Here is a 22,578-nt window from a genome sequence, read left to right as displayed (position 1 = left end):
AAGCAGCGAAGTATGTGTAAACGAATGATTATCGAATAAAAGATCTACCACACATCTATCTCGAAAATATCGAACATTACTTTTTTCTTTTAATTTTTTTTTTTTGACTATTTTAATCATAAATTCGATATTCCACGAGTTTTATTTGAATAATAAATAAATACGTTTTAGTAAAAAGAAAAAGAAAACGAAAAAAGAAAAAATGTTTTTCTTGTTCTCTTTTTTTTTATTTCTTCGTCAACGTCGTCGTTTGAACATTTTTTCATTTCCGTACATCTTAACACAAGGTTTTTTCTTTTCGACGTTGACGATTTTGGAACATTTGTTAAGAATTTTTTTAACATCATCCTTACGATCTTCTTCTAAAAGAGGAGTTGGAGGAGGAGGAGGAGGAGGAAGAGGAGTCTCATAGGAGGAGGCTCTAACTTCGACGCATTTTCCACATCGCCAAACGAGTCTGGGATCGTAGACGTCTATATCGATGACCGCTGGATTATGGCAAAGGGGATGGTAGATCTCTTGGCACTCTTGGCACTCAAGCAATATCAGAGGACCCAACTTCGTACCGTTGCATATCTGATTCGTTTAATTAGTTATTCAATAGTTCTATCTCTTGGTAACATATTTATAATTAAACATATTTATAAATAAGTATATATATATAGATATATATTTTTATATTTAAATTAAAATATATACGTTTATTTATAAGATCATTAATTGGGTCATTATATAGATTTTTTTTTCGGTATAAATAATTTGTCGATATTTTAAATAGTCAGCATTTGAAATAGGATTACGTCAAAGTTACATACTTGTACAAAACACGAATGAATATTTTATTACAAATATTGTCTAGTTGTGTTTTATCAATCAATATAATACCGAGCTTGAATTTGAAAAATTGTTCGATTCGATCAATATACAAAAAATGTCAATTTAATGTAAAAAGAATATATTTAGGATATTTAACCTTGCAAAGTGCACCATCCGTTGCGATATCATCAGGAATCGAGATTCTTGGTATATCGATCTTCTCAAATTCATCATTATCATTATCATCATCATCATTATCATCGTCATAATTATCTTCATCATCATCATCATCATCATCATTTCCTTCGTCGTATGTCCTTTGAACATTTATTTTAATCTTTTTTACCGATTTCTCGTTTATTTCGTTACAATGATTGTCCGGCTCATTTATTTCTGGATTTTTTTCAGGCGTGAACTTGAGTGAACTTTTGGAATACGTTTTGCAACGTGTTATTTCTTTTTGTAAACATTCTTTGGGCATTCTAACAGCTAATGTTTTACTTTTACCATATCTTTTCTCAATTTGTTCGTCTAACATTTTCCTAAGTTTCTCAGTACTGTCGTCATCGTTCGAACGTAACAACACCAACGCGTCGAAGAATTCCTCATCGATTTCTGTCGAATTTTCCGCGTACATAATAATCCTTGATTAATACGAGGACGTAAAAAAAGCAATAATGATTAGATTACATTGAGATAAAAAGTTTGGTGTGAAGTAAACTGAAAGTATTCGTGCATAAAATTGACAAATCGATATTGTCGACAATATTTTTCTTTAGATTTAATCGAAATTTAATCAGTCCGATTCGTAACATATGAATTCGTAATGATCGAGTATACACAAAATGAATAGAAAGTACGAAAAAAACAAATTTCAATGCGAAATACTAAACCGTAATATATTTTTGAATACAATTTTGACGGGGATCGAGAATTAAATTAATATCTTTTTTTTTCTTTAAACATCGATACAAAAATAATAATCTTACTAATAATCCTAAAACATACGAGAAAGATAATTCGCTATAAAACTAAACCGAATATGATTTCGGGCAAATCAAATTCAATTAATTATTTCCCAAAATCCCTGTTAATTTGATACAATGTATTAAATAATAATAATATATCTAACGAAAAAGAAAAAGAAAATTCGTCATAGAATAAAATCAAATGATACGAACTTTCAACACTACAACGATTACAATTATCGAAAAAAAGAAAGAATATTTAAAAAATCCGTAGTAATAATAAAAAGAAAATAATAATATCGGAATATTATAGTACACGTGGGTCACGTGGCGATTAGGGGGGCAACGTGAGAAGAAAGAAGTTAAAAGGGAAGGAAGAAAGGAAGGAGTAAGGAAGGGTTAAGGGTAAAGGAGTAAGGAAAAGGGTCTCCAATTATCGTTCTCGCCAGGTTGGCTTCTCACCCTGCACAAGCTCGGTAGCAGAATCGACTGGAATCCAGCTGGAAGCCGGGAGCGTAGACGTCGAACGAGTGGGATTATTCCGTGTTGGCCGGGACCGGGGAACAATGTCGGAAACGACGAGGACGGTATGCCGAGATATGCAGGATATCGCGCAGAACTGCGATCCTTCGAGGTCGGAGAGCTATGGGTGTATATAGCGTGCACCAAGAAGGAGAGAGAAAGAGAAAGAGAGAGAGAGGAAGAGGGAGAGAGAGTCCGGGGGATGTATTCTATGGTAACTCGAACAGAACGAGGATAAGAGGGGCAGGAGGATGATGAAGAAGAAGAAGAGGAAGAGGAGGAGAAGTAGGAGGAGGAGGAGGAGGAGGTAAAGTTTATATAGAGAGAGATAGAGATAGAGAAATATCATTCTAAGTGTGTTACCTTCCGCGAACGGCAACCGTTTCACCTAAATACGTAATAATATCTCGACGAACGGAGATACCGTACTGGCATTTCTCGATTTCCTGAAGAATTCGATCGAAATGTGTCGTAATACTCCTAAGGTATTTCAGGTGAGCTTCCTCGTCTTCTATTTCCATCCCATCCCATCCCTTCCCTCTCCTACCCTTCCTTCCTTCCTTCATGGTTCCTCTTTATCCGCTTCGAATTCATCCCTTCGACGTCTTCCTTCCATCCACCCCTTCTCCCTTTCCCCTTCTTCTTCTTCTTCTTCCTGCTTACTTGCTTGCTTGCTTTTCGTTCATCTTCATGGTAGAAGATAATAACGTTGGCATGCTAAGATTTTACGTCTTATCTTCGTTTATTTTATACCTTCTTTTTTTCTTTTACAACACCTTTCGAAGATTATCCAATGTATAATTTATGCACCCTGTTTGTTATATATATATATTATAACATTATTAATAAATGATCGATAAATAAATCCATTTATTCGTCACATTGTCAATATGATTTTTATATTCTAGCGGTGTGTGTTATTTTAATAATAATAGAAAAAAAAAAGAAAAAAAAATTTGCAAAGTGGATAGGAAATAAAAAAAAAAAGAGATACGTCTGACTGATTTAGATTTTCTATTTTCTTTCTATTCTCTTTCTATTCTCTTTGAAAGATAAACGACGAATATAAAAGATTGTAATAAAAGTGTAGTAGGTAAAGAAAGAGGTTTTACTTTTTAAGAGAATATAACGTGAGAGAGTGAAAGAGGAAGAGAGAGAGAGAGAGAGAGGTACAAGACGTAGTCCTTTGCTTCCTCGGGGGAGAGCCTAAGAAAGGGAATTTTCGAAACGCGCCATCCGCGCGATATTTCTCAATACCTTCAACCTTACCACCCTCGTGAGTAAATCTCTACTCTGGATAAGACCCGCCAGGAATCTTACCGTCGCGGAACATCCGCTGGTTATAAGAAATGTTTTTGAAGTTTATGAGAGGACGCGGTGAAGGCTCAGCTATAGAAAGAACCGAACGCGTTTATTCCTCTCTCTCTCACTCACTCTCTCTCTCTCACTCTTTCTCATTCTCTCTCTCTCTCTCTTTTTCTCTTTCACTCTCTCGTTTTTTTCTCTATTCGTTCCTTTTTCTTTCCTCCGATAAACGCGAACGACGATAAAGAAGACAATAAAAGCATCGCAACGTTGAAATATCGTCGAAAAATTGCTTTTCCGAAAAAAAGAAAAAGAAAAAAAAAATAGAAGAAAAGAAAAAATCTTCACCGTGACTATATTCCCATACCACGGGCGAAAGATAAAAATCTTTTATTTGTTTACCTTTATAAATAAAAATGTTGTTAAAAATAAATTAGATTTGCATCGGTATAAAGATAAACTTTAAATATCGAGTACCAATTAATCTTATCTTCTTATGACATTATCGATGAAAATTTCTTTCTTTTTTTTTTTTTATTTTTAAAAAACGAATTCGTTACAATTTAATTATTATACTTTTTTCTTCTTCTTCTATTTTTTTTAAACAAATATTTAATTATTCAAACGATACTAATCGAACTGTATTTATTCGACGTATTTTTTTATTCTTCTATTTTAATATGAAAAGAGCATTATTTTTATTATTATTTAATTTACATTGTTTTTGAATGAATTAATCGTGATTAAGTTAATTAGAAATAAACGGGAATAATTAAGAAAAGATAATCGTCGCGACAGAAAGAAAATGGGATATTCTAATGATTGTTTTTTGCAAGGAAAGCCTTTTACATGGAAGAAATTAGAATCGAGTTAGAATTGATAGTTAAACTGTACATTGGTAGCATAACGAGAGGACCTTTATCGGTTCCAAGGGAGTACACACTCGTAGAAGATCGTTGTTTCGTGCATAATTCTATTCCTATCTTTCTCTCTCTCTCTATTTCTAATGTTTCAAGCAAACGTAATAACAATAATAATAATAATAATAATAATAGTAATAGTAATAAAAGAAAAGTGCGTGTAACCCACACGCGACTGAAGTGAAACTTCCTTAAGTTTTTTTTTTATGTTAATAATATTGCAATCACATTTTATTGAATTATTAGATTATTAATTATGTTTTTATTTTATCACTTCGAAATCATTTGTTTGAAGAATTAAATATTACAAAATAAAAATAAAAAATTCATATTTTCAATCATTCTTATCAATGACATTGTTGCACTTTTCGTGTTGCATTTTAAATTGTTTGTGCCCGTTGCAAGGCTTTCCCATATCTCCCCTGCCGTTGCTGCAAGTCTTGTCCAATCGATATTTCCCCGTTTTACCTCTACCATTCAACTAACATGTCCCCCCGTGAAACCTTTCACTTTTCGTCTTGTTAGAAAATTTTCGGTACCCTCCCAAAACAAGTTTCATTTCAATAATAATAATAATAATAATAATAATAATAATAGTAATAAAAAAAATAACAGTAATAATAATAATAATAATAATAATAATAATAATAATAATAATAATCGAATGCGATCCTAACTATCGCGACAATGTTGGTAACATCGAATTCAACGATTTCTCTTTATTTTACCTTCTATCTAAACTTTTCTAACGAAACTTGGCTTTCTAAGAAAATAACGTTACAATAATATCTTTCTTTAATCCTATATGCATACATATACGCTTATACATTTACATATATGTATATACAATTCCTATTAAAACGACGACGTTGCACATTTTTTGTTAGAAAAAGAAAAATAAGAATAAGAAGAGGATTAAGAAGAGAAAGAGAAAGAATAAGAATAAGAATAAGAATAAGAAGAAGAAGAGGAAGAAGGAGTCAGGTAGTTTACGAGTAATCGGTGATGATGTCGATGAACCTACTCTCAATTCCAGGTAGAGTTAACTGATGAGACCAAATGCAAAGTGCATCGTTGCATAACGTGGAATGGCTCTTGCACAGCTATCGCGTGTGTATCGTCTTTTCTAAAGGAAAATAAAGATAGAAAGAAAGAAATAAAGAAAGAAAGAAAGAAAGAGAGGAAGGAAAAAGATAATTATAAAGAGAAAGAAGGAAGGAAGAAAATTTATGTTTGTTTCTATTATTTTTCTTTTCTTTCTTTTCTTTTCTACATTTAAGTTTTTCTTCTATTTTTCTATATTTCCATTTGCGAGCTTAACGATTATCGGTTATAACGGTTGAGCGAGTGTTGAACGGCACATACAAAGCCGATATTCCGTTTACGATGGAGATCGTCATTGTTCGATTATACCTTTTCAATTAGTATAGGTACCTCTATGGTGTATCACTACGCAAACGAGGATGGAAGGAAGTTTTATGACTTTACGACTATCGGACATTAAATAGATGGGGGTTTGCGAGCCCAAATAGCTCGAATAAGTGGAGGGTATAAAGAGAAGGATAATCGTCGATTTTATCCTCAATGCCGACTCTCTCTCTCTCTCTCCCTCCCTCTCTCTCATTCTATGTGTGTGTAATGTTAGAATCAAACGGAGATAGAAAAACAGAGAGAAATAGAAAGAGAGAGAAAGAGAAAGCTTCTCTAGCTGCTGTTTCTTTAAAACCCATTAAAATAAGATAAGCTTTGCATTCTCTTAACCGTTCTTTCTCAAACTGTTAAAGAGAAATTCTCTCTCTCTCTCTCTCTTTTTCTCTGTTTTTAATTACCGTTAGAAACCTGTTGTCTCCGTGACTTTGGCACGAGCTCCACCTCCAACCATTTGCAGAAACCTTCACGACAATATCTGTTTGCTTTTCTCCTTCTGGATGCTGAAATTGGGCTGTGAGATAAGCACTCCAAGATTTTCCTTAACCCAAAAAAATATCCTCTTTACAGTTTCCTACGTATCGCATCCTTATTTTCTCTCTTTCTGCATAATGTTATTTTCTTTAGATACAGAATATCGAACATTTATTCAAATACACAAATACACATAATAGCCCATTTTATTTCTTTTATTAAATATAAATCGTTAAAAATATCAACAATAATAATTAATACACTTATCAGTTAACATAATTTTGAGAAGAAAATCATAGGAAAAATTCAGGGACAATTTTTCCAATAGAAAGAAGCGTATTTTCACGCGCGCAAAAAAATGCAGCACGCTGTTTGCTCGTTCCTGGCGTTTGTCGAGTACAATAGGCTGAGTGTACAAAAGAAACCTGCCTCCAACACCAACACTACTATCACCAATACCATCGTCGTCGTTGTCGTAGTCGTCGTCGTCGTCGTCGTCGTTGGAGTAACACGTTTGAAAACGTTAATTACCAGCACTTTTGTACCTTTTCCATAAAAGCCTTTCACTCGTTACCTTCGATCCGACGTGATTCAAGCGAGTCGCGTGTCAACCCCCATTTTATTTTTATTCGACTCTTACCATTAGTTCATTTCAACACGATTCATCGTACGGAAATCTCGTAAATGTGATATAAAAAGATAAATATAAAAAGGAAGAAAAATATATATGAAAGTGAGAATGCTAATAAAAAGAGAATTTAAAATTGAAATTGTCATTTTGCATGTAAATAAAAAAAAAAATATTATATTATTTTATCTTAATGATACTTCATGCTGATACTTAATATTAAGGATGATCATTTTATTAATAATTAGATAATTACATATACGATATTAAATTATTTCCATTCTCGAAGATATTTGATATTAAAAATAATAATAACATGTTATATCATTTAATTAATTAACGATGCTTATAGATATTAAATGCAAAATTGAGTATTAAAAGATATTATTACGTAAGTAATATAAAATTCATTCGTTGAACTAAAATATTTCAAACGTTTTCGACAAAACAAAACTTAAAGAACTTCGATTCGTGGAAATTACGTTGAACGAGTAAAGCTGCTTCGGTCGTTTCTCTTTCCGGTCAATTTATCTGTCAGTTAATTTAAATACAGCCGAGCGATGACAAAGTGCGCGCGTAACGGGTGAAATGCGTCGACGGACTACACACATATAAATAAAAATACATATACACGTATGTTGAGAAGTAAAATTTACTTCTATCCAGAAAATAAATTCATCTCGATATAAAACGATCGTTTGTTGTATCGTTCGGTCACCCCTTTCTGTCCGTATGGAACGAATTTCAAACATTTTTCTTTCCAATAAACCTGATATTTTGCATGATCGAAAACAGTTATATAGGTAATATAATACTTTTCTATCGTTCCAAAAAACAATGTATATTTTTATAGAAATTTGCATACAACAGCAATAAAAATATAAAGTTATGAACATGACTAAAAATGCAATAAGAATACGTACGTAATATAATACTTATTACCACATATACCAGTTGGATCATCAAATAAAACATTATTTGCACTTCGTTTATTATACAGTTGGTAAACAAAAGTATTTGCACACCACATTTTACTGCGATTCGACATTACATTTTCGCCACACGAATCTTTTTCCATACGACCTAAAAACATTGAATTTACTTTCATCATGGAAACGCCGATATGCAAATATTTATTTCGCTATAGAATTTTTCTCTTTTTACTTCTGTTAATTATTTTCTTAATAACGTTATGAGATTAATATACTCCAAGGTGGGCAAATTCTCTTTTTTTTTTTACATATTATGTGGGATGCGAGCGCCTCCAAGTCAAACACTTAAATAGGCATTCGTGAAGAGATTGGACGGTAGGTCCTGGATAGCTCAATGGTTAAAGTGCAGTCGCCCGGAAAGCGGAAGATCCGGGTTCGAGTCCCGGTCCAGTCAGTCCAATTTTTTTCACGAATCCTACATATTATATGTGTAGAAATAATATTTCGAATATTTTGTTCGTTATTTTTATGATCTTTCGCAGTAACGATTAAATGTATGCATGAAAAAGTACTTAGTTTCTATAATAATACAGATTAGAAGTTCTTAATAATAGTTCTCTTGGTTAAAAGAGTGTAAAGTGGGAGTGAAAATAAAAAAAACATAGTCCTGTGTTGTAACGATGATAAAAAGAGAAGAGGAAGGTTAGTCGAGGGTGGCAAATAGGTGGGACAAGGGTGTCGTTTACTTAAACGACGAAAAACATAAACGTCGGTTGGTGATCTTAAGATGACGCACTTGTCCCAAAGTAGGTCACTTACAACAGCACCTAGAACGACGACGATGACCTGCCGAGAGTCGATTTCTCAGATCCATTAAAGAACATGGTTAGTCCCTTTCCACGGGTAAGGGTAAAACGATACTATAGGGAAGGAAAAGAACAAGCTAACGTAAACGACGAGACGTCGAATCGTAAACGGATTACGATCGTACGAAACGACAGGAAGGATAGATATCGTTTCGATACTCACATCACAAAACGACCTATCGAATTCGCTTTCGTTCAACCATCATTGCGCTCCTCTTTCGATGCTATAAACGAACACAGTTATTTAAAGCGTTCTATTAACGAGTCTATCCACCATCTCTAATGTATCGTCTCATCACTCGATACAAATCTAATCAAAGATTGCTTAATATTCCACTCGGAAAAAAGTGAAAAAATTTGATGAATCGTAGACGATTTATTAGACGAATTTTCCAATTCGATGAGAGTTTGTCTGTATTTAAAAATGAGAAAAAAAAGTTCAATATTAGTTATTTTTATTTTTGTTTTCGCGTATCTTAGAAATAAATTAAAAATAGAAATATGTATTGGAGAGAGATATAAAGAATAATAATAATTAATAAATGATGCGCGCACGCGGTCCGATTCCGCTTTGGTCGTATTACGGGATGGAAGCCTAAAACGCAAGTCCTGAAATTCAACAAGTGCTTCCTCTCGAAGCCGACTCGACTCGAGGAGGATAGGGGACGGTCGTGTTCGGTCGACGTTCGTTCGTTCGTTCGTTCGTTCGTTCGTTCGTTTGTTCGTTCGTTGGTTTGGTCGGTCTGTCGGTCGAACACGGTGCGGAGCGCGCGTGCGGAAGCGAAGGAAGGAAGGAAGGAAAGAAGAGAAGAGAAGGAGAAGAAGAAGCGCATCCAAGCTCCATTACGTGCGTGACGCGACTGAACGGGGAGATGGTCGAGGGGAATGGTGGAGGGGGAGCGTTCGGTGTCGCTCGGCTGGAATTGGTGGGGAAGGTTCGGGAGTTGTCGGTTGTGTTCGGTTTCTGGTTTCTCCCGCGGCCGCATAAGCGGTGTCAGCGTGTGCGCAGACCGGCTGCGCAGCAGGCGTGTGCGTTGTCTAGATTCTTTGTGCCATTCCTGGCATACCAAAAACAAGAGTGGTGACTGCGCTCCTATTTACCGGGGTGCAGCCCTGCGCGCTGATATAACCGTGCGAATTTAATCCGTCGGATAAAGGGCTCCGTCGCGCGCGCGCGCTCGACGCCACGTCAGCTCGGCCAGTGGTAAGTAAGACGAAAGAAAAGAGTGTCGAACGTGTCCGTGTCGCGCGAGTTACACCGCGTCTTACTTGCTGTCTCTCTTTCTCTCTCGCTCTCGCTCCTACAATCGTTCGGTCTCGCTCTTATTCGTTCTCTCTCGCTCGCTCCAGTCCACGCCCGTTGGCTCTCTCCCGGCGGTGGCGTCCCGTACGGCAGTGGCCACTACGTACGCTTCTCCAAAGACGACACCAGCGACGACTACGACGACGACTACGACGACGACGACGACGACGATATAACTGACCGACGAACGAACGAACGAACGAACGACCAAGCAACCCCAATTTCAAGCAATACAGGGAAAAAGAACGTGATATACTTTGAGAAGAGCCCCAGGAGATAAAGAAAGAAAGAAAGAGAGAGAGAGAAGTTATGACGCGCGCGATAGATGCACGCTGCCTTCAAGAAAATCTTCCGAGATACGAGTTAATTTCCTCTTCTGACACGGCGTATTCGCGATTGTCAGGAGGAGCAGCAACGCGTCGCTGTTCTCACTGACTTGTGTGCTGTTTGTTGTTTTCTTGCTACTGCTGCTGCGCTTGCCGCTGGCTCCCGCGTTACTTGCTCTGTACGAGCCAAACAGGAGCCGGTGTTATTCTACGCGTGTATGTTTTTTCATTATTGTTCTATCTATCTATCTATCTATATATACATATTTATCTACCTATATCTATCATTTCTATTTAATTTCTCAATATTTCAAAAATATCCCCCCACCCCGTATAGTGTCACCATCGATGCACATTATCGTCATCCTCTGTCAAGTGTTTTTCTCATAAACCCATACTATATATACATACATACATACACACACACATATGTGTTAACAAGTAGAAAAAGAAACAAATGCATCGATAGTAAAAAAAGGTATTATTAAATAAATCAAAAGTGTTTTATTTAAAATAAGGGAAGAAAATAGTGGCGTCGTGCGAAGATGAGGTTAGGAACAGGAGCGCGCGCGCTCGGTGTATGCATCCGCCGTCCGGTGTGTGCCGAGCTGCGTGCGTCCTCCCCCTCTCACCCCGTCCTTCTCTTTCTCTCTCTCTTTCACTCACTCACTCACTTGCCGAGTAGGGAACAAGAGTGAGAGAAGAGCGCGTCGCGCCGTGACGAGAGAGGCGAGGCGACAGATAGGTTCGAACGACGTATACCTCTCTTGCCTAGTACCCGCCTGCCAGGCCGTTCGCTCGCGCGCATAAGCTTCTTACTTACGTCAGTTAGTTCAACTACGTCCGACTGATTCTCTTTTACTATCCTTGCACTGTAACGTACTATTACTACTACAACTATTACTACTCTACTACTACTACTACTACTACTACTACTTCTCTTCTTCTATTACTACATTACTACTACTACTATTACTACTACTACTACTACTACTACTACTACTACTACTACTGTTTACTAGTGTGGATGTTGTTATTATTGTTACTACTGTTGTTGGTGTTATTTTGTTCGTTCATGCACTTCTCTCTTCTCTTCTCTTCTCTTCTATTTTCTATTCTTTTCTTTTCTTCTCTTCTACTTCTCGTCTTTATTTTCTAATTTTTTTTTTACTACATATTCTTTTTCTTCATTCGATTTATTATCGCATTTGTCGGATTGGAATTATCGATTGAAATAGTGCGTGTGCGTGAGTAAAATACTGCGTGACGAATTTTTATGTATTTTTGTATAATATGTGTGTGTAGAGAGAGAGGGTGGGAAAGAGAAAGAATATAAAACAAGGAAAAGGTAAAAGGGTTGTAAAAAGGACGCGTGCCTGAGAGATATCGCGGCGCACAGTGAATCGCTTACCCCCCCTCCTCCCCCATCACTTTGCCGTGATCAAACAACCTACTAAACTTATCCCACCTCCGGTGGTGCTTCGAACACCCTCTCTTCGCGACTTTTATTCGTGTGTGTGTTTTGAAATCAAATATATATGTATACATATATTGAAAAGATAAAGAAACAGAAAAATTCATAAAAATACGATACGAGGAACAGAAATAAAAAGACTGAAGAGGTATAGCGAGTGAACAATAAAAATTTCGTGTTGTTCGTTGTTATTGTCGTTGTTATTGTCATTGTTATTGTTGTTACATTTTATCTACGAAGACCAATCGCAAGAGGTGATACGATGATTATAATAGTGCGGGAACTGAAGTAATAACGAAGAAAAGAAAAGAAAGAAAGAAGGAAGGAAAGAAAGAAAGAAAGAAAGATGCGCACATTTTTCGCGCGCATTTTTACGTAGTCGAATCGGTGAATTAAATTTTGTCATTAATTTCAAACGTTTATTTGCTATATATATATAAATTTATAAATTATACTATCGTATAATAATTATATTTCGATAATCTGTGTTTGTCGCACAAATATTTTTCTCTCTCTTTCTTTTTTGTTTTTCTCTTTGAAAAAAAAATCCTTGGGAAATCGTATAGAACAAGCCGCGTGTGCGTGGAACAAACTCGAAGGCGGGAAGAAGAGCAGCGCGAAAGAGCCGCGAAATTCGCGCGCCTCGTCGACCGGGTGGTGGTGGAGGTGGAGGTGGAGGTGGTGGTGGTGTAGTAGGTGGTGGTGGCGAAGAGGAGATCGGGGTGAAGAAGGACGGATTTGTGGCGGGAGGGGGGTGGTTTTCACGTCGCGCGTTGTTATGTTCGCGACGCGAGGAAGCACGCCGCTCGCGACGGCTGACCTTTCGGAAAGGTGTTGACCGATTTGATCGTGTGTGGTAAAACGATTCGACTACTTTAATTTCGTTTAAGAGAAGATACTGCTGAGACACGAGGAACTAAATACACGCGGATTAATCATCCATATTTCCCCGTCATCGCTTTGTTATCGTCGTTAAAAGTTTGCCGCTCAAAAAGAGAAAAGGGAACAAAAAACAGGATCAGCAAGGGTGAAAGAGAGAAGGGAAGAGAAGGAGGGAGGGAGAGAGAGAGAGAAAGAGAAAGAAAGAAAGAAAGAACAGGAAGAAGAAATAAGGAAGAAGAAAATCCCCGATTTGTGGTGGTCATCGTTATTATTATTCGAATGATATAGTTGATTGTTGATAGTTGGTGATTGATTGTTAATTGTTGTTGTTGTTGTTATTGTTGTTGTCGTCGTCGATCTAACGACGACGACGACGACGACGGCGTCGCAATCGGAGGAAGAAGAAGAGGCAGCGACGAAGCCGACGGACGTCGACGGACGCCTGCTGTCTCCTCCTGGACTATTACGAGGAATACCAAAACTACTACTGCTTCAAAAGGATAACGAAGAAAACTACGACGGCCTATCGTTCTTTTTCCTCTTCTTCTATTTCTTCTTTCTCTACTTCTTCTTCTACTTCTTCTTCTTCTTCTTATTCTTATTCTTATTCTCCTATAACGAGAGACGAGCTATTAGAGAAGCTCCAGAAGAAGCACGACCCTACCATCACCATCGCCGCCGCGGCTTGGATGGATACTGTGCATTATTTCTGGAGTGAGTTTCTTCTTTTACTCCTCGTGCCTTCGCGTCTTTATATATACATATATATATATACCTTTATCTTTTGTGTGTATGTATGTATCCCTCGAGATGGGTGATCGTGTATATGTGTATCTATCTTTGAGTTACAACTACGTGTGATTTGTATATGTGTCCATCTATTCCTATATGTGCCTCTACTCTACTGTTAGTGTACGTGTGTCGTGTATATGGGTGTTAAGCGACCATTTTTTATCCCTTTCTATGACAAGCTACTATTTTCAATCTTTTACTATATTAAGCTATTATTTTCTATCTCCTTCTTTATTTTATTATCTACATTTTTTTTATTTTTTCTTAGTAAGACAGTCTCACGTGCGGTCACGCGACCCTTCTCGTCTTCTCTTTTGTTCCTCCTCTTTCTTCCTATTACACCTTCCTTCGAGAAAGATCTATGCATTATCTCTCTCTCTCTCTTTCTTTTTCTCTCTTTTTACAAAGATTTGAAAAAGTACCTTCTTTTCTCGTGTTGATGACGTACGCAACGCGAACACCAACCCTGTTGCAGGTGTTCCTGCAATGGCTACTTCCTATTCATATTAATTTTTTTCTTTTTTTACTTCATATGCATATATATATATTGATAAATTTTATTTATTATTCGATTATCATTTTTGTCTTTATTTATTCTTTTCTTCTGGTTTTGTTTTTTTTATTTCATCATTTTATTACTCCGCAAGTGTTCGAGTATTTTATTTATCTTCCTTTTTTTTCTTTTCCTTTTTCTACAACTGCTGTGTCTATAAAGAACGCGACGAAAGCAGCTTTACGTTCAATCGATGTTAATCGTCTGGTTTCTACTTTTTAGTTCTTTATTTATTTACTTGCTTACTTGCTTTAATATGTGACAACACGACAAGAAAATAAAGTTCCCTCTCTTCGCTTGTGTGTGTATGTGTGCGTGTGTGTGGGGGTTGGCTGTAAGAAGTTATATTTATAATAGATACGACGAGACGCACGAGTTATGTTTAAGTTTATAGTTATGAAATTTTAAACTAACTGTGTTACGTGATCTACCTGCATACTTCTCGCTTCGTATAAATCGTTATTATCGTTATATAATTGCGATTGTTTATTTAGAAAAATAATTACCGTTATAACTGAAGATTCCAATGCATCGTGGATATGCGGATGCATTCATAAAATATTTAAAATAATCATCAAGGATGAAAGAAAAGGCGTCGTTCGATATGATTGTTATTTTCTTTATCCACGCGTCGAATTTTCAATTATTATTAATTAATGGATTAATTAATTCATTAATTACATTGTTCCTCTTATCGTAAATGCCAATTTTCCTGACAACTCTTAATGACGTTTCGTTCGTACGATTGATTATGAAAAGTATCTGAAATTGTTTGGGATATTAATTAACAGATATATTTTGTTAGATGATATTCTTCAAAATTTTTCCATTGATTTAACAAAGATTGTCAAAATATTTAATAATTATAATACTTATTAAATTCACGTTTATAATCCTCGGTTCATTTGTAATCACGTAACGTGACGTTACATTGACACGATTATGTTTTATTGGAAAAAAATTACGTAAAAATACGTAAGCGTTATCACGAATCCTAAATCGATATATTTTGTGCAAGACGTTCTCGAGTTTGAAGAAAGTGTACATCTATTATAAGTGCACGTATCTACAATCTTTTCCCTTCGAAATCGTGGAAAGTTGGGGAGCCTTAGGAATACTTTATTCTCACGGTACATTGATTTTCTATCGTTGTGAACGACGAACGTGTCGAATACTACTCTCTTATTATATATCTCTCTCTCTCTCTTTCACTTTCTTTTTCTTTTTCCAACCCTTCTCCATTTTTTTTTTTTTTTTTTGTATCCTTGACCGTTATCATTTTCGAGTCGACGCATCGTTGTTACGATAGGAACAATCTCTCGAGTTACGATCATGCGATTTCAATGGGTTATTCCCTGGAAAATCTTATCGTTCTTTAAACTCTTTTCTTTGCAGAGATCGATCGATCGAATCGATCGATCTGTTGATTGATTGATTAGTCAATCGATCGATTTTTCTATCTTTTTTATCTCATTGATATATATATAATAAACTATTACTCAAATATATTATAACTACTTTCAATTTGCATTATTTAAATACAAAAAACGAGTTGTTTCGATACAGTCGTCTTAGAATATCATAACGGATTTTTTTTTTTTATTATTATTATAATAACAAATGAGATATTTAAGTGTAATAAGAGTTACATGACTCATTTGGTATAAAACGAGTTTACCGATAACGTTCGTTTAGTAAGCCATAAGATACATCGATTCTGGTGTCCACTTTCGAGATCGTTTGGACTGTTGTTCGATATGATTTATACTAAGGGGTGTCCAATTTTTATAAACACGATAAATATATATCTAACGATTTATTAATCGAAGAGATCAATATTTTTCTATTCCAAATTGAGATTCAATTAAATATTGCTATTAGCGATTTAGAAAATTTTCCATAGGCGTATCGCCGAAGGTGGTGTGTAAAATTAGTTTCGATCGTGTACGAGAATGGAGAGTGCGATTGGTTATCGAGAAATAGGTGAAAAATTGGAGGCGACATTTCGTAGTCGTTGTTGTGTGAAGGCACAATGACGTTATCGCTCTGTGCTATCGAAAAATAATTCTAGCGGAGAATGCGGCAACATGTCGTTACATAAATTCGATCGCGAACGACCACCGAACAACAACAACCGAGCGAACACGATCCTGGTAAGCCGTTTGGAAACTATCGTAGCAACATCCAGAACAAGTCCGTGTTTCTCATCGTTGCATTTCGTTTCAAGAGAGACAAAGAGAGTGGGAGAGGGGGGGGAGTGAGAGAGTATGTCTAAATTACTACCTTTTTATAAAAAAGAAACGTATAATCGGTTATAAAAAAAAAAAAGGTAGAAGAATAACCGAATTCACACACCCCCGCAAGAAATGAAGAAACGTAAAATACTCTTTGAAAATTTTTAGTTAATTGACAACGTTCCGCGCGATATGCGATAATGAATGATACAGATCTCGTGAGGTACATTATTCTCATTCTGTTTGCATTACGTATAACCGATAAGAACCCTACTCTATCAATCTGCTACCGTTTTTATCGTTGTCCTCGTTCTCGCGTCAAATTTTCTTCGTTTACTTTGAAAACGTCAACCCGATGATAGCTATGCGATTTATATCTATCCTCATTTTTATTTCTTTTTATTTTTTCTGAAAGATCGTTTCTTATATTTTTTTTAGTAATTTTATATATATATCTATAATATGTTTTTATTTTATATTATTTTATTGACGCGAATAATATACAGAAAACGATAAAAGATAAGAATGTATCTTATATTATTATAGGTAATAAAAATAATGAATTTAACAATTTAATATTTCAAATATAACATATCAATACTGTTACATCTATACCTGGTTATTGTAAATTCATATAAAAAAGTGACGTATTCTTTCAGAAAGATATAATCTCAAATACACAATACATTTCATAATAACTGCATTCACCTTATTCGATAATTCATTATTGCAGATAAAACAACAAAAATGATTTCATCTTTCTATAAAGTATGACAATCTCTAATACTTTCCGTAACGACAATGACAATGACAATGGTAATAATGATAGTGATTATGATGTTGATGAGGGGGAGTACGAGTAGGAGGATTGGATGAAAAGGGGTGGGGTTGATTTCGATGAATGAACAGTTTGTACGTGGTCGGTTGATGATACTTTTGGTATACGACATTGCCTCGGTTTTATCCTTTGCTTCTCAGCCGATCGTATCTCACTAGCCGCGACAGCACCTAGACTCATTAAGCGAAGCTTCTGCAAAGATATAAATAGGATGCCTTGTCCCGTTCGTCCGCGAAAAGAGCAAACGAACTTTCGTAGTCCGACCCTCCGTCGTCGACTTTACTTCTCTCCCTCTTTCTCTCTCTCTCTCTCTCTCTCTCTTACTTTAACTCTTAAACATTTTTTTTGTCTCTTTTCTTCTTCCTTCCCCTTCCTTCCTTCCTTCCTTCTTTAAGAACAACTCCGGCACTTGTGAACGTAGCTTTCTATTTGGCGTAGACGGTGCCAAATTGTCAAGTAACTAAAATTACTGTGCAAGTACGCTCTTATCTTCTCTCTCTTTCTCTTTCTTTTTCTAATTCACACTCTTTAAGCTATTTTTTTATCTTTTGTGGACCACGTTCTACCTTTTTCTCTGCTTCTCTGTTTCTAATTTTCAATCTATTGTATCTTACTATCTTTCACCGTTCTTTTCTCTTCCCTCGTATTCTTATTCTTTTCAATATTTTTTATCCTTTTCTTTTTTTTCTTTCTCGTATCTGGACCTGAAGCTTCAGTTAATTTCTCTATTTCTCTCCCTCCTTCTCTTTCTAATTTTTTTGCTTCGCACTCTTATTAATTATGCTATTTTTCAAATCAAAATCTCATTCTATTTCTGTTTCTTTTTTTTTTCAGTCTATCCATTTACTCTTCCCTTCATTCTTATCAATTTTCAAAACTTTTCTCTTCTTATCTATTTTTTATCTTTCATGGACTGTATTTTCTCTCTCCCTCTCTCTCTCTCATTTTTGATTTTCAATCTCTTTTCGTCCCTCCCTTTTTCTATTTTCTATTTTATTCTTTACACTCTTCTTTCTCTTATCTATTTTTTTTTTTTTTAATCTTTTTCTGGACAACTTTATTTCTCTCTCTCTCCCTCTCTTCTTTTCTTTCTTTCTATTTCCACTTTACTCTGCACCCTCTTCTACTCTTATCTATTTTTTATTTTTTGTTTTATTTTTTTTTTTTTTGGTCGAACCAAGTTTTCCCTTCTCTCTCTCTCTCTTTCTCTCTTCTGTGTCTACTTTCGTCCTAAAGTCATTACAAGAATAAGAAAGTACCCTTCGAATTTCATCGTCGTTTTGCTAGAAAGAAGAGGAGTTGAAGCTTTGTTTATATCTTCTCATACGCACCCATGCACACATGCACGAATGAACGCACAGAGAGAATTTACTCAGCGTCACGCAGCCATGACTGGCTGTTTGTTTCTTTCCCCAGTCTCTCTCTCTTTCTCTCTCTTTATTTCTTCCTTTCTTGATCTTTTTTCTTTCTTTCTTGGTTGGTTGTTCATTCGTTCCTTCGCCACGCGTACTCGCACCTGCACGTGCGCTCTGTTGTTATTCATAATACTTACATACATGAACTATTAGACTTATCCAACCAACCAATGATTTTCCAAGCCTTTTATTCTTCCACGAAATTTTTTTATAATAGTTTTTATCTTTATTACAGTATTGTAATAATTCAACGATGTTTATTTATACGATCTCAACGAAATTAATAATAATAATATATTTCACGAGCAAATATATTAACGTATTTTCAATCGCACGAATCAAAATCTTATTTCGCGTAATATTAAAAAAAAAAGTAACGATCAATGATTATTTATTACTCATTTAATTAATTCAACGATAATTGCAGCTACGAAATTTGTATTAAAAACATATAGTAAATAATTGAGATAGTGGAAATATCAAACGATTGATATAATACTTATCGTTAGGTGATTTCATTATTATTTATAGGTTAGATAATTGTCGAGATAATTATCGACATTGTAGATAAATCATCAAGGGTGATGAATCGATTTAAATCGTTACCATCAATTAATTGTAAGATATAGGAGATCTCTTTTTTAACTTTTTTTTTTCTTCCTATTTTTTTCACTGTCAGTCGTATCATCTTCGATAATATAATTTTCTCAGCAGGTTGATATTTTCTTTACGTTTCTATCACACATGTATAGAAGTTTTCTTATTAAAAGATGGAGGAGTAAGGCTGAAAGGTCGACGTTCGTCGTTCGATCTGCGAAAGGTCAAATGGCACACGTTGAAAGACACAGAGTCTATCGAAACCGGTGGAACCGGCTGTGTTCGACTTTCAAAACTAATTCGAACTCGTGTCTAAGATGTTTCAAAGATAACTGATAATCCTTACTTTACTCTATGTTCAAATAATTTTTATCTTGATTAATGCGAATGACTCTTATCTAATTTGTTTCCTCCTTCTTCTTCTTCTTCCCTTACTTCTTATTATTTATTTTTCTTAGAACGAATCGTTTAATTTTAATTATCATTTATTATACTTGTCTAATTGATTTCAATTTATTAATCGTGAAATATTATAGAAAAAACTCGTACAATTATTTATTATATTTATTATACTACGAAATAACTCTTATCTATTTTGATTCTTATTAATTTGTAATTAAATTCAATTTATCGATCGTTACATATACATATATATATATATATTGCAAACAAAATAATATAATATTATTTATTATTTTAATTATTATAGATAAACTTGATATACAACACATACATACAGTGTTAGTGATTAAGATAAAACGAATTTTTAAATTTAAATGACATTTATGTCATAAATTGTAACTATTATTATATATACTTAATTTTTCTTCTTTTTCTATTTTTTAGTTAGATTAGATAAATCCAAGGGGGAGTGTTTTTCATTTGATATTATAGAGAAGATGAAACGAATTTGTAGATAAGTCATAGGCTCTTGAATAGAAATCGATAACACTAGGGCATGGTTAGCTCTCGATCGATATGCGTTTACGTTTCGATATCGATAACGAAGCGGCTAACAGTAAAACGGTGGCCTGCTCGCAGCTGTGTAAGAGAAACTAGACAGGAACGACCTTTTGCACTGTGCATATATACTTACACATACACACACACATACATATATATATATATAGTGTCCTGTAACCGATACGATCCGTGAAAAAAATTGTTAAAACTAGTAGGGTAGTATAAAATAATTCGACGAAACGTTACTTCACTTTGTTGTTTACAAAACTATTTTATTCCAAGTTAAAAATGTCTGATTCTATGTTTTTTTATTTTATACGGAACAGAATCGAAAGTTTTCGTCGTTATTTAAACAAATTTTCTTTTCTATTTTTCCGTTCACATTGTAAGCTCAATTTATAGTTTTGAAATACGAGACAAATGTTAATTATAATATTTCTTTCAATGTAGATTATTGACAATTGAGAATAGAATTTTCGAATGATTTTGTATTTATCAGCGATTTCGTATATTTTATTTATTTCTTTTTTCTTTTTTTTAAATTGTATCGAAGTCTAGCCGATAATATTTACTCAATCGGAGAAGTTAGTGTAAAGAGAGATTTTGAGAAATATTGATTAATTTTAAATATAAATGATTTGGGTAAGAATGACCAAGCTTAGGAATCTTTTGGTCCACTACTATTTCCTATATTTTTTGGAAATTTTTCTTTGCTTATATGAAATATTTGCAGGACATATTGAGTATACAAAACAAGACGACAGAATCCTATGAGAAAGAGATCTGATTGCATTACCTACGCGAAATCTCTCGTTTCAAATTCACGCATATACACCGAATTCTCGTTTTCGAGTTCTGCCACTCGATCCTAACGATGATTTCGCGTGATTCTACTACTGCTTTACGTACTCTACATATGTATATAAATTCTCATTCCCTTTCTCTCTCTCTCTATCTCTTTCCCCATGTCCCTATCTCTCTGTCAATCTCTGAAAATGGTTACATTTCTCGGCAACGTTATTCTCGTTTCGAAGCGTTACGTTGGGATCGTTAACGATTTTGATTGGATGCCAATCGCAGAAATACGATTACCAAACTGAACGAACGAAAGTACGAATATATCACAGTTTTAACACAGTTTTGCATATATACGATAGATTAAACATTTTTACTGTTGAGGGTCAATCGATAGGTAATATCGATAACAAAGCAATCACACGCGTAACTACAATGATAGGAGTACTTTTATTTCTATAATTTGTTGTTAAATGAATTATGTATATATATATATATATAATTAATTGTTTAATTAATTATTTATGTTTCTTTCACGAAGTATTACTTGTACTTTTATCATCGTCGAAGATACCGAGACGAACACAAATCTATATTAAACGACTGATTGAATCGTCAATAAGTATATTAATAATTAAACAAATCTTTAATTTATTATATATATATATTTTTTTGAAATTATTTAACAAGCTTCTTCAAATCACATGAGGATCTTCTATAAATACTCGATTATTACTATTCATACAATTTTTCATTCGTTGTATTCGTAAAATCATTTTTCCAAATTATTTCCCATTATATTTATAATTAATTCCTATTGATAAAAAGTTATAGAGAAAAATAATAAAAAAGTAGAATTTCGTTGAAATCAGTGATGTTCAACTGACTAACATTTTAACACCAATACAATACATACATAGATACGTACCTACTACATTTGGATCGCGTGTTATTAGACAACAACAAAAATCGTGTGCGAGTATAGTCGTCTACCCTTGGTAGTTCTTTCCACCCCCCGGTTTCAAACTCCCCTCACTCTTTTTGTACAGAAAGAGAGAGTTTCACGGACCAGAAAATCATAGGGTGGTTTAACCACCTGGACACGATCGACCTTCTTTCACTCATTCACTCACTCACTCTCTCACTATTTAGCTTCTGTATTCGGTATCGAGGAACGTTACGAAGCATACGGAACATAGTTCTTTCTCTTTCTATCCCTGCTGTGTCAACCTTCTTTTTCCCTCTCTTTCTTTCTTTCCCTTGTAGTTTCTTTCTCTTTCTGCTTCCGACTGTAAAATAATGCAGCAGCACGCCAGCGCAATTCGTCTGCATACCAGTCGCAATACACGATCACGCGATCTTTCCTATGCACACGCATAGACAAATATATAAGGAAATATATATATATATATTTTTAAATATATACATATACATGTACTAGTATATATATACTTATCGGTCAACCGATTGTTCGTGAAAAGCAGTTTTTTACGTTTATTTAATTCTTGATTTATTTTTTACTATTCAAACCTTTCAAAAAAATGCTA

General features: G+C 34.7%; 2 protein-coding genes across 6 annotated transcripts in view; one reads left to right on the top strand and one right to left on the bottom strand.

The window, feature by feature from the left end:
- Positions 1-237: 237 nt before the first annotated feature.
- LOC122526388 (integrator complex subunit 12-like) lies at positions 238-1,945 on the bottom strand. The gene is made up of 2 exons (XM_043649768.1): positions 974-1,945; positions 238-576 (listed from the first exon to the last, which is right to left on the bottom strand). Exons 1-2 carry the CDS (start codon positions 1,451-1,453, stop codon positions 238-240), a joined length of 819 nt encoding a protein of 272 aa, XP_043505703.1. The 5' UTR covers positions 1,454-1,945.
- Positions 1,946-9,863: 7,918 nt separating this feature from the next.
- LOC122526446 (protein scalloped) overlaps positions 9,864-22,578 on the top strand; it is a 153,640-nt gene continuing 140,925 nt past the window's right edge. For 2 of the 5 annotated variants that reach the window (XM_043649845.1, XM_043649843.1), the window contains exon 1: positions 13,173-13,558. In XM_043649845.1, coding sequence (XP_043505780.1) covers positions 13,534-13,558 — 25 coding nt within the window. In that variant the 5' untranslated portion in view covers positions 13,173-13,533. Of the gene's footprint in view, positions 10,064-10,687; positions 10,705-13,172; positions 13,559-22,578 lie in introns of those variants that run through there. The other 3 variants (XM_043649842.1, XM_043649846.1, XM_043649844.1) reach the window with 3 other exon arrangements.

This window comes from Polistes fuscatus, unplaced genomic scaffold (assembly GCF_010416935.1).
Source record: "Polistes fuscatus isolate 324 unplaced genomic scaffold, CU_Pfus_HIC Scaffold11, whole genome shotgun sequence".
Classification (NCBI taxonomy): Eukaryota; Metazoa; Arthropoda; class Insecta; order Hymenoptera; family Vespidae; genus Polistes; species Polistes fuscatus.
The sequence above is the reverse complement of the archived record's forward strand: the minus strand, read 5'-3'. Positions and strand labels throughout refer to the sequence as shown.